General features: G+C 45.4%; 1 protein-coding gene across 4 annotated transcripts in view; it reads right to left on the reverse strand.

The window, feature by feature from the left end:
* Positions 1 to 1,334: 1,334 nt before the first annotated feature.
* The window catches only part of LPP (LIM domain containing preferred translocation partner in lipoma), a 211,053-nt gene continuing 199,202 nt past the window's right edge, over positions 1,335 to 13,185 (reverse strand). For all 4 annotated transcript variants that reach the window (XM_087872385.1, XM_087872387.1, XM_087872386.1 and 1 more), the window contains 3 exons: positions 5,566 to 5,744; positions 3,125 to 3,245; positions 1,335 to 1,916 (listed from right to left, as the gene is read on the reverse strand). In XM_087872385.1, the coding sequence (XP_087728511.1) occupies positions 1,788 to 1,916; positions 3,125 to 3,245; positions 5,566 to 5,744 (429 nt within the window). In that variant the 3' untranslated portion in view covers positions 1,335 to 1,787. The remainder of the gene's footprint in view (positions 1,917 to 3,124; positions 3,246 to 5,565; positions 5,745 to 13,185) is intronic.

Raw genomic sequence — 13,185 nt, forward strand, 5'->3', positions numbered from 1 at the left:
TCCCTCGCGGGGTAGAGTTCTGGGCAACTGAACGGAGCTGAGTGTTTCCTGGCCAGATGCCCTTCCTGTCACCAATGTGGAGTTTTATTCAGCAGGTATATTCCAACTTTTGGTGCTGGGGAATTCTGGGAATTGAAGTCCATTTCTCTTAAAGGGGCCGAAGTTGAAAAAAGACTGGCCTTGGGGAAATTTTATTCTACTGCCAAACCTAGAAATAAATCCATAGAAATGGTCCTTGATTTACAACCAAAGTTACAATGGTACTGAAAAAATGGGACTTACGACCAGTCCTCCCACTTATGACCGCTGCAGCCTGTGATCAAATTAGCATGTATTTACGACGGTGGCAGTGTGCAGGGGTTGTGTGATTGCCAGCAGCCCTCAACAAACCGAGTCAGATTTGCTTAACGACCATGTGGTTCGCTTAACAAGGGCAGTGATTTGTTTAAAAATGGTGGCAGGCAGCAAAGACTGTAAAATCAGACGTGATTCATTTAACAACATCTTGCTTAGCGATGGAAATTCTGGTCCCTCCCAATTATGGTCGTAAATCCAGGACGACCTATGCAGGAAACGGATGAAACACATTGTGTGTTCCTCTTAACTGCTTCCAATAAAGGAAAGCAGCGAGATCGTGTCAATGAGTCCATCTGTAAAACCAGGAAATTTTTTCCAGGCAATTAAATCTTCTGTCTTGCTAAATTTATTTTGATCCTGGGGCAAGTGAAAACACTATCAGCCCCCAATTTTTATCCGTTTTTAAAATTTCTTTCCTTTTTAAGGCATAAAACAGGTGACGATACTAGATATCAAGGGAATTTGGATATACAGATAATCCTTGAATTACCACCGTTCGTTTAGTGACCGTCTGAAGTTACAATGGCCCTGAAAAAAAGTGACTTATGACCAATTTTCGCACGACCACTGCAGCATCCTTGTGGTCATGTGATCCGAATTCAGAGGTTTGGCAACTGACTCGTATTTATGACGGTTGCAGTGCCCTGGGGGGTCACATGATCCCCTTTTGCAAACTTCTGACCGGCCAAGTCAGTGGGGGGGAGCCAGATTCACTTAACGACGGTGTGACTAACTTAAGAACCGCAGTGGTCCCCTTAATCACCGTGGCAGAAAAAGTTCGTAAAATGAGGCACCCTTCACTGCCTCGCTTAGTGCTGGAACTGTTGGGCTGCACTGGGGTCGTAAGTCGAGGACTACCTGTAGAAATGTGCAAAACAAGCTGAAGGCTTGCCAAAGAGGAAGAAGCCTTAGGCAATGGTGGTTTAAAAGGCACAGGGAATATATATAAATATATAATATATATATATATATATTTGAGGGGTGGGGAGAGAGGAAGATAGGATGAAGTCGAACTAGGACAAGGGAGAAATTTTGCTAAATCCATTGAACGAGGTGCCAGAAAAGCCCTTGATTATGGTTAGGACAGGTGTGCAATTAAAGGCATGCAAGTGGAAAGGGGCGTGAGGACGTGACCCCCCATCTAGGGACTCCACCCGACACCCCCACTCTTAAATGTGGGTGCATGGCGACACCCCAAAACCTAAGAAGGTGGAAATTGGACACCTCTCTCTCTCTCTTTCTCTGGGAAAGGGTCCTTTCCATGGGGAGGGGCTAAGAAGCCCCCCTGAAAGAGCCTCAGGACCCCGCCCAGAAATACCTTCCCTAGACAGCCAGGTGTGTGCAGAAAGATGGCGCAATCTGTTGTGGGGGGGCAAGTAGCGTGCAGGAGAGTCCTGGGAAGCCGGATCCCGGATCCCTCCGCGCCCTCTTCAGAGGTCAGTGCTGGCCTTGGCGGTCAGCGCCTGGATCCGGGCGGAGTTGCAGCCTTTGCAGAGGATGTGGTCGTCCAAGGGGTAGCAGCCTTGATTGTCGCCTTCGGAGAGGAGACCCCCACAGTCCTGCGTGGAAGAGACGGGAGGGAAAGGGAGGGTTACCGCACCGGGCAAGACCTTCTCCTTCGCCTAGGAGGATTCACTCCGATGGGGACTCTGTTTCCCCAAGGGGGGCTGTCCAAGGGGTGGGGCTGAAAGCTCTGGCCCCCGAGACCGGACAGGGAGGGTCCGGCATGTTAAGTGGCTTCACTTGGTTGGGGTTCCAAGCCTGATTCTCATCTAGGGACCCCCACCATATTTCTAGAGGCGAAGGGAATGAATAGATTTTTCCTTCCTCTCCTTTTCCTTCCCTTCTTTCTCCCTTCCTCGTTCCTTCTTTCCTCCCTCCCCTTCCTTCCTTTCCTTCCTTCCATTCTTCTTTCTTCCCTCTCTCTCTTCCTTCCTTCCTCTTCCCTTCCTTCCGTCCTTCCTTTCCTTCCTTCCATTCTTTCCTCCCTCCCTTTCTTCTTCCTTCTCTCCTTCCCTCCTCCCTCCCTTTCCTTCCTTCCTTCCTTCCATCCTTCCTTTCTTCCCTCCCTTGCCTTCTTCCCTCCTTCTTTCCTCCCTCCCTCCCTCCCTCCCTTTCCTTCCTCCCTCTTTCCTCCTTCCCTCTCTCCTCTCCTTCCCTCCTCCCTTTTCCCTTCCTTCCTCCCTCCCTTCCCTTCCTTCCATCTTCCTTTCTTCCCTCTCTTGCCTTCTTCCCTCCTTCTTTCCTCCCTCCCTCCCTCTTCCTTTCCTCCCTCCCTCTTTCCTCCTTCCCTCTCTCCTCTCCTTCCCTTCTCCCTTTTCCCTTCCTTCCTCCCTCCCTCTTCCCTTCCTTCCTTCCACCCTTCCTTTCTTTCCTCCCTTGCCTTCTTCCCCCCTTCTTCCCTCCCTCCCTCCCTCTCCTTCCTTTCCTCCCTCCCTCTCTCATCTCCTTCCCTCCTTCCTCCCTTCCTCTTCCCTTCCTTCCTTCCGTCCTTCCTTTCTTCCCTCCCTCCCTCTCCTTCCTTCATTTTTTCTTCTCCTCTCCTCCCCTCCCCTCCCTCCCTCCCCCTTTCCTTTCCTCCTTTCCCTTCCCATCCCTTCCCCTCCCCTTAACGCTCTGCAGCTTGGCTGGCCGTGTATTTTAACCTGGAGGTTTTGCAGTTTAAAGGGTGGCCGGATTTCGTGCTTCGCTCCACCTTGTCCTGGGGAGATGGCCAGAGGAGAGCCAAGCGTGGGGGGGGGGGAGAAGAGGGGCTGAAGGCACCCACCTCACAACGGTAGCAGTGGACGTGGAAGTCACGGTCCAGGGCCACGATCCGGACAGTTTCCTCCTGGCCCTGAGCGGGCATGATGGGTTCCTTGCAGACGGAGCATCGGGGGGCAAATTTCCTGGGGAGGAGAGATGGTGAGAGTGAACACAGGTAGTCCTTGACTTACAACCACAAAGGAGCCCCAAATTTCGATCGGTAAGTGAGACATTTGTTCCGTGAGTTTTGTCCCATTTTATGACCTTTCTTGCCACAGTTGTTAAGTGAATCACTGCAATTATGATGCCAGTAACATGGCTGTTAAGTATCTATGGAGTATCTTTCTCCGTCGTCCAGGTCCTGGTTGTCCCAAAGGGCCTTTTTTTTCCCAAGAGGCAACTGGGCTTTCTTTGTTTTTCTTTGAAGATGTTTCACTTCTCACCCAAGGAGCTTCTTCCGTTCTGACTAGATTTCCATTCCCCACTATCCAGTCAGAGCTGAAGAAGCTTCTAGGAGGAGAAGCGAAATGTCTTCAAAGAAAAAACAAGGAGTCCAGCTGCCTCTTGAAAAAGTACCTTTGGGAAAACAGTTGTTAAGTGAATCTGGGTTCCCCCTTGACTTTGCTTGTCAGAAGGTCGCAAAAAGGGGTCATATCACCCCGGGACACTGCAACCGTCATAAATGTGAATCAGTTGCCAAGCATTCTGAATTTTGATTGCATAACCATGGGGATGCTGCCACGGTCGTAAGTGTGAAAAATAGTAACCTTTAAGTAAGTTACTATACTTTTGTATACTTTTTACTTATAAGTAACTTTTTAAAGTGCGGTTGTAACTTGGAACAGTCATTTAATGAACTTGGTAAGTCGAGGACTGCCTGTAGGGAAGGAATAATAAGCTACAGGTGAGAAAGAAACTCAAGATTTCCATGTCTTGATGCTCTTTGGCATAAGAGGAAAAATAGACAATCTCTGCCAGGTATCTGTTTCCCAGGTGCCAGCTGCCACCTCCATTGTGGTTGTAAGTTGAGGACTACCTATACTCCGTTGTGATTTGGGTTGAGTATCTCCCTGAGTAGAGTGTGGGAATGCTGCTGACATAATATATCCGTCAGTGGAACCAATGATTCAGAGAATGGTGTGTGTGTGTGTGTTCCCCCTTCATGAGTTTACAAACAATTTAAAAAAAAAGCTCGACTAAATTGCTCTGCGTCGGAAGCAGAGATGGAGCCGGGGCCGTCCGACATTTCCCAGCCTCCGGAGAGGCAGTTGCATTTGTAGGCTGAGATGAGTGAGGAGGAGGAAGAACATCTGGGGCCTGTTCCAGATGCACGGATGCGCAGAGCAGTTAAAAGAGGAGAACAACGGAGGACAAGGAGTCGACTCGGGAAGCAAAGCATATGTGGACGCTGAATGGCCCCTCCCTGGCTGGGGAATAAATGGGAGGAAAGGGGAGTGGTGGTCGTAGGAGACAACCGTTCGTATTTCTGGTGATTTTGGCTCATTGTGTTTCGTGCCACAAAGGCTGCTGGCCAGAACTTAATTTGCAGCCTTTCGACTGGGTGGCAATTATCGCAAGGAACGGATAAGGTCTGTTGCTGCATTTAACTCCTTGAAGGATTCTTTCTTGGACTTGAATGCCATTAATTCACAAGAGGAAAATAAGGAGGATTTTTTTTTTTCGTGACAAGGAGTCTGTTTCTTGCTTCTGCTAAGGCTGGGTCAGAACACAATCCAAGGCTATTACACAAGGAATTCAGGCTTTGCGTTCTGCTAACCTCGGTTCGCCATGTTGTGCGAATTCACAACATACAGTAAGTGGCCAAAATTGTGGAAACCTTTTTGGGAAAAGTGTATTTTTGAGGTTTGATGGCTAATAACACCACTTTTTTTTTTGGAGTTTCAAGATAATCCTATTCCACTGCTGGAATGAATGGCCTGGGAATAGCCCAGACCTTCTTAACCCAATTGAAAATCGATGGAGCCGACTAAAAAAACTGGTTAGTCAGAAGCGACCCAGCAATCAAACCCAGTTAATAGAAGCCATCATTCCATCTTGGTTTCCCATTAGAACAGCTGCAGAACTCAAAGGCTTGGTTCACTCCATGAGAAGACGTTGTAAGGCTGTAATTCATGCTAAAGTTTACCCAAATAAGTATTAACTGACATGGTGATCATTTTTGTATCTCTCGTTTTGTCTACGTGCTTCACTTTTCTTCTTTATACTGTCACTGCTATTCTAATAGCAAGTCCTTCCTAAAAGTTATTGCATTACATTCATGATTAAATTATCTTTCCATGGATATATAATTTGATGGTACTACTGCAAGGAAAAAGTGGTGGTATTAGGTACTTTTAGAAAATACACTTTCCCCAAAAGGTTTCCACAATTTTGGCCGCTGCTGTGTACCCTCCATCCTCCCACCTCCTCATTTCTCCCGCCCGCCAGCCCCTCGCGTCCCACCTGTGGAAATCCTCAATGCAATGAATGTTGCCCCCGGCATCCACGGTGAAGGGGATGCCATCCAGGGTCCGGTTGCAAATCACGCAGGTGAAGCAGTGAGGGTGGTAAGCTTTCCCCGTGGCCCTCAAGATGCGCTCCATGATGGGCTTGGCACAGACGCTGCACTGCTCCAGGCTGTTCTGCAGAAAGGAGGGAAAGGTCGGGAGGGGTCAGCGAGAAGGCGTGGATTTTTTTTTTTAAAAAAATGTTTTAATACCTTTTACTGTTTTTATTGGTTTTTTTTAAGGTTTGAACTGTAATATGTGTTTGAATTGTGAATTGCCCAGAGGTTGCTGAGATGGGCGGTATAGAAATCAATCAAGCAATCCACTCACCCATCCATCTATATTATCTATTCTATCTGTCTAATCTATCCATCCATCTCTCTACCTCTATCGTTTACCTATGATCCATCCATCCATCCATCCATCCATTCTATCTATCTATCCATCCATCCATATCGTTTATCTATGATTCATCTATCCATCCATCCATCTCTATCGTTTATCTATGATCCACCCATCCATCCATCCATCTCTATCGTTTATCTATGATCCATCCATCCATCCATCCATCCATCCATCCATCCATCCATCTCTATCGTTTATCTATGATCCAACCATCCATCCATCCATCTATTCTATCTATCTATCCATCCATCTATCTCTTATCATTTATCTATGATCCATCCATCCATCCATCCATTCTATCTATCTATCCATCCATCTCTATCATTTATCTACGATCCATCCATCCATCCATCTCTATCGTTTATCTATCATCCAACCATCCATCCATCCATCTATTCTATCTATCTATCCATCCATCCATCTCTATCATTTATTTATGATCCATCCATCCATCTATTCTATCTATCTATCCATCCATCTATCTCTATCGTTTATCTATGATCCATCCATCCATCCATCCATCCATCCATCCATCCATATCGTTTATCTATGATCCATCCATCTATTCTATCTATCTATCCATCCATCTCTATCGTTTATCTATAATCCATCCATCCATCCATCCATCCATCCATCCATCCATCCATGTATCCTATCTATCTATCCATCCATCCATCTCTATCGTTTATCTATGATCCATCCATCCATCCATCCAGTAGTCACGAATTTTACATTTCCCCACTGAGCCAATCCCTGCAATTGTTAAGCAAATCGTGCTGTCTTTAAGAGAATCCACCCTTGACTTTGCTTGTCGGAAGCCGGTCGCGAAGATCGCCAACGGCCGTCACGTGACTCCAGGATCCTGCAACTGTCATAAGTCCATGCCAGTTGCCAAGTGTCCGAATTTTCATCACGTGACTCTAGAGGGCCTTAAACGGTCTTAAGGGCGAGAGAACCTGTTAGTAAGTCTTTTTCCCACGGTGGCTAAACAAATTGCAAGTTGAGGGCTAGCTGCTCAACCCTTGGATTGCACATGGGGATGGATGCCTCGATGGTCGTAAGTCTGAGGACCTTGGGGAAGCAGCTTCTTTTGGGAGCTCTGGAAACTTTGGACAACCATTAAAGGAACGGGTTGTAAGTCAAGGAGGGCTTGCACGCTCTTCTTTAGGAAGGAGAGTTCTGCAACGGGTGCTCTTCCAGAGGTGTGGGGGACTACAAACCCCAGCATCCTGAGCCCAGGAAAGGACCCTGGGGTAGGTCCAGAGACCTTATTTATTTATAATATTATAATATTTATATAGTATTATAATATTGATACTATTATTATACATTATACCTGACTTGTCGATCAGAAAGTGTTCTGTCCCAGCTACGGACCCCAAAGAACGCAGCACACACAAAGTCTGTACAAACTTTAGTTTCCTAAATTAAATCAGTCTTTTTCAAACAAAGGCTGTTAATTAACTTTCCTAACAGCCTACAAGAATCCAAAGAATAAATAACCGTAATCTTACTAGGGTTGGGAGAAAGCCCAGAAGCAATTTGCAGGAAACTGATAAGAGAACTAAGATCAAGACGTGAAGGAGAGTGAACAGAGTTGTTCCCTGCAAATTGCTTCAGTCGGTGTTCCTCCTTAAATAGGCTAAGGGAGTGGCCAATTAGCCCCAAGCCTTACTCTCAGGGAGACCTCCTCCTGAGGAGCCACTCCTGCCTTTTGGCAGCTCTGCGCACCCGTGCATCGAGAAGAGGCTCCTCCTCTTCGTCCTCTTCACTTATGGAAGCTTCTGGAGGTTCTGAAGGCCCCGGCTGAATCCCCACCTCTGGCACCACATCTTCTCCAGCCTCCTCACTGTCCGACTCGAGTGCCAGCTGCACAGGCTGCTGGCACAGCACCACACCAGCCTCCTCGCTGTCAGAGTCAGCTACTAACTGCACAGGCCGCTGACGGCCACAACAGAAAGTTCGGCAGTTCGAATCCCTAGTACAAGTCTCCTGTGTGAGCAGGGGGTTGGACTAGATGACCTCCAGGGTCCCTTCCAACTCTTGTTACTGTTACTGGGGGAAATCTAGTTCTCTGGACTAGGAAACACCCCCCCCCCCAAGAGAGGACAAAAGAAGACATCCTCTGCCCAGCATCTCCAACAGTTAAGATGTCAAATCACAGCTGGCGACTCTGTTTGAGCTGGCACCGAATACGACACGCACGGATTGACATCTTGGCATCCCGGTGTGTCTTCCCCCCATCCCCCCACACACAACACAACACACACTGGTGCATCCCAGGGGAAACCACACAAATGTCACAAAGGACAAGCACAAGCTTTGATTCACGCAGGCTCAATGGACAACCGCTGTTTTTCCCCATGGAAACCAGCGGCCAAATTCGTACATTGTGCTTTCGGCAAGTTGCGGTCGTGATGATAGGTAATCCTCGAACAGATGACCGCCACGGAGCTCCAAATTTAGGTTGCTAAGCGAGGCATTTGTTAAGTGGGGTTTGCCTCGTTCGACCACCTTCTTGCTAAAGGGAATCGCTACCGTTGTTAAGTGAGTCACACGGCCATTAAGCGAATCTGGCTTCCTGCTTGTCGGACGGTCGCCCAAGAGGGTCATGGGATATGAGTCAGTGGTCAAGTATCTGAGTTTTGATCACGTGGCCACTAAACAGTCGTTTAGTGTAAAAAAAAAATGGTGATAAGTTGCTTTTTTTGAGTGTGGTTGTAACTTTGGACAGACACTAAACAAACAGTTGTAAATCAAGGACTGCTTATAGGTTAAAGAAACAAACAAACAAATCCCTTGGTGCAAGATTTAGATTTTTCTGCTTGGCTTTGTCTTCGTTAAGGACAAGGACTCTTTTAAGAAGAAGTTGGACAGCACATTTGTCCAAAAAGGTATAATGGTCTCCTGCTCGAGTAGGGGTTGGACTAGAAGACCTCCAAGGTCCCTTTTAACCAGTGGTGAAATGTAAGATTTGTTACTACCGGTTCTGTGGGCGTGGCTTAGTGTGTGTGTGGGGGGGTAATGTGACTGGGTGGGCGTGGCCAACTTTTTTTTTTTTTTTACTTTTAAAACCATTCGGCCGAAGAGGTTGTAGAAAAAATGCTTTTAAAAGCCTCTGATGATCCCAGCTGAGTTGCCTGAGCTGCAGAGGCTTTTTTTTTCTTTTAAAAACATTTTTTCGGCCGAAGAGGTTGTAGAAAAAATGCTTTTAAAAATAATTTAAAAAAGCCTCTGATGATTGCGCGGCTCACCTGGGCATTGGGGGTGGGAGGGGGCAGGGATTTTTGCTACTGGTTCTCCAAACCACCCACCTCCATCGCTCCCGGATTGGGCGATCCGGTTGGAACCAGGAGCATTTCACCTCTGCTTTTAACCCTATGATTCTGTAATCGCCCTGAGTCCTTCGGGAGTAGGGCGGTATATAAATCAAATAAAAGTAAAGTAAAGTAATCTTGGGTAGGGGGTTGGCCTAGAACAGCGGTCACCAACTGGTGGTCCGTGGACCACTGATGGTCTGTGAGAAAATTTTGTTGGTCTGCAGAAAAATTATTTGCGTTTTTTTATATTGCACTAAATCAGGGGTCCTCAAACTCTACGGCCCCTGGGCCAGATACGTGCAATGAACGTTTGTGTTGCTGCAGAGAGTTTCCCCCTTCGGGGTCTTTTTGTGTGGGTCGGAGGGGGGCAGAAATTCTGACTTGGGGTCTGCTTGGGCCTCCTGGTGGGGGGCTTTGGGCGAAGGCTGGAGGGAAGAGCCGCTGGTGGCAAAGAGCCGGAGGGCCTCGTTCCACTGGGACTGCATCATGGCCTGGAACCGGCTGATCATCTCAGCCCACTGAGCCTCCAGGCGCCAGTACCTGGCCTTGCACTCCCGCAGGTCTTCCCTCTGCTTGGAAAGCTCCTAGTCCTCAGTGAGGTGCTTCTGCTGAGCCGCCTCCTCGGTCTGATCCAATTGGAACTGAGCTGTTTTGCCAACTCTTTCTCCTGGTGGCTGCTGAGCTCCAGCAACTGCTTCCTGTTGGGGTCCTAAGGAGCCCAGGCGAGGAGGGGAGGGGTGGCTGGGAGGGGTGTCTAGATGCCAGCGAGGTGCCCCTCGACATGAGTGACATCGAGTTGGCCCCGCCCACCCAGTCACATGATTTCCCCCTAGCCACACCCACCCAGCTGGTCAGTATGCAGATCATATTAGTGGTCCGCGGGATTTTAAATTATGAATTTAGTGGTCTCTGAAGTCTGAAAGGTTGGGGACCCCTGGTTTATTCAGACCCCCAAGGTCCCTTTTTAACCCTGTGATTCTGTGATCCTGGGCAAGGGGTTGGACTAGAAGACCTCCCAGCTCCCTTCCAACTCTGCGATTCAGCCAAGCGCTGGTGTTTTTCTCTCTTTTTAAAAATCTGTTCAGCTGCTGTTCTTTGACTTGCCCCAGAAGACTCCGCTAATAAAAGTTTGCTGTGGTCGGATAAATTGGTGGAGCTGTTTTGGAAGGATGACTCAAAGCCACAGATGGGGAAGAGAGAGAGAGAGAGAGAGAGAGGGAGGAGAAGGTTGCTGTTTGCAAATGACTTTTAAAACCATCTCTCGGCACCTGATGACTCACTGTTTTTGTAGTCTCCCATCTTCACATAGGGTGACCGACGGGGGGGGGGGGAAATAGAAGCATCTTGGGGGGTGGGGGGGAATGCTGGATTCCTGGAGCAGAATGAGATTTCTTGGAGACGCACCAGCAGGGAGGATTTAAAACCTCCCTTTCCCTTTTGATGTTTTTGCAAGGAGCCTGCAAAGCTCTCTGGGCCTCCTTACAGCCAACCTTGAAGTAGGCTTAAGAAGACTGTACGGCTTGGCAGCCAGATGGAGATGCTCGGTCCCATCATCCTGATTTGAAGGGGAATGCAGAATAGAGTAGAGTAGAGTCGAGTAGAACAGAACAGAACAGAACAGAACAGAACAGAATAGAATAGAACAGAATATTGGAATGAAGAATAGAATAGAGTAGAGTAGAGTAGAGTAGAGAAGAGTCGAGTAGAACAGAACAGAACAGAACAGAACAGAACAGAACAGAATAGAATAGGATAGAATGGAATAGAATAGAATAGAATATTGGAATTAAGAATAGAATAGAATAGAATAGAGTAGAATAGAATAGAGTAGAATAGAATAGAATAGAATAGAACAGAACAGAATAGAATATTGGAATGAAGAGTAGAGTAGAGTAGAGTAGAGTAGAGAAGAGTCGAGTAGAACAGAACAGAACAGAACAGAACAGAACAGAATAGAACAGAATAGAATATTGGAATGAAGAGTAGAGTAGAGTAGAGTAGAGTAGAGTAGAGAAGAGTCGAGTAGAACAGAACAGAACAGAACAGAACAGAACAGAATAGAATAGAACAGAATATTGGAATGAAGAATAGAATAGAGTAGGGTAGAGTAGAGAAGAGTCGAGTAGAACAGAACAGAACAGAACAGAACAGAACAGAGTAGAATAGAATTAGAATAGAATAGAATAGAATAGAATAGAATAGAATAGAATAGAATATTGGAATGAAGAATAGAGTAGAGTAGAGTAGAGTAGAGTAGAGTAGAGTCGAGTAGAACAGAACAGAACAGAATAGAATAGAACAGAATATTGGAATGAAGAATAGAATAGAGTAGAGTAGAGTAGAGAAGAGTCGAGTAGAACAGAACAGAACAGAACAGAACAGAATAGAATAGAATAGAATAGGATAGAATGGAATAGAATAGAATAGAATATTGGAATTAAGAATAGAATAGAATAGAATAGAATAGAATAGAATAGAGTAGAATAGAATAGAATAGAATAGAACAGAACAGAATAGAATATTGGAATGAAGAGTAGAGTAGAGTAGAGTAGAGTAGAGAAGAGTCGAGTAGAACAGAACAGAACAGAACAGAACAGAATAGAATATTGGAATGAAGAGTAGAGTAGAGTAGAGTAGAGTAGAGTAGAGTAGAGTAGAGAAGAGTCGAGTAGAACAGAACAGAACAGAACAGAACAGAACAGAATAGAACAGAATATTGGAATGAAGAATAGAATAGAGTAGGGTAGAGTAGAGAAGAGTCGAGTAGAACAGAACAGAACAGAACAGAACAGAACAGAACAGAACAGAGTAGAATAGAATTAGAATAGAATAGAATAGAATAGAATAGAATAGAATAGAATAGAATAGAATATTGGAATGAAGAATAGAGTAGAGTAGAGTAGAGTAGAGTAGAGTAGAGAAGAGTCGAGTAGAACAGAACAGAACAGAACAGAACAGAGTAGAATAGAATAGAGTAGAATAGAATAGAATTAGAATAGAATAGAATAGAATAGAATAGAATAGGATAGAATGGAATAGAATAGAATAGAATATTGGAATTAAGAATAGAATAGAATAGAGTAGAGTAGAATAGAGTAGAATAGAATAGAGTAGAATAGAATAGAGTAGAATAGAATAGAATAGAATAGAACAGAACAGAATAGAATATTGGAATGAAGAGTAGAGTAGAGTAGAGTAGAGTAGAGTAGAGTAGAGAAGAGTCGAGTAGAACAGAACAGAACAGAACAGAACAGAACAGAATAGAATATTGGAATGAAGAGTAGAGTAGAGTAGAGTAGAGTAGAGAAGAGTCGAGTAGAACAGAACAGAACAGAACAGAACAGAACAGAATAGAACAGAATATTGGAATGAAGAATAGAATAGAGTAGGGTAGAGTAGAGAAGAGTCGAGTAGAACAGAACAGAACAGAACAGAACAGAGTAGAATAGAATTAGAATAGAATAGAATAGAATAGAATAGAATAGAATAGAACAGAACAGAATAGAATATTGGAATGAAGAATAGAGTAGAGTAGAGTAGAGTAGAGTAGAGTAGAGTAGAGTAGAGTAGAGAAGAGTCGAGTAGAACAGAACAGAACAGAACAGAACAGAACAGAACAGAGTAGAATAGAATAGAGTAGAATAGAATAGAATTAGAATAGAATAGAATAGAATAGAATAGAATAGAATAGAATAGAATAGAATATTGGAATGAAGAATAGAGTAGAGTAGAGTAGAATAGAATAGAGTAGAGTAGAATGGAATAGAATAGAATAGAACAGAACAGAATAGAACGGAACGGAACGGAATAGAACAGAATAGCATAGCTGGAGAATTCTGGGAGTTGAAGTC

Source organism: Pantherophis guttatus, chromosome 6, assembly GCF_059756535.1.
Source record: "Pantherophis guttatus breed Tessera chromosome 6, ASM5975653v1, whole genome shotgun sequence".
Lineage (NCBI taxonomy): Eukaryota > Metazoa > Chordata > Lepidosauria > Squamata > Colubridae > Pantherophis > Pantherophis guttatus.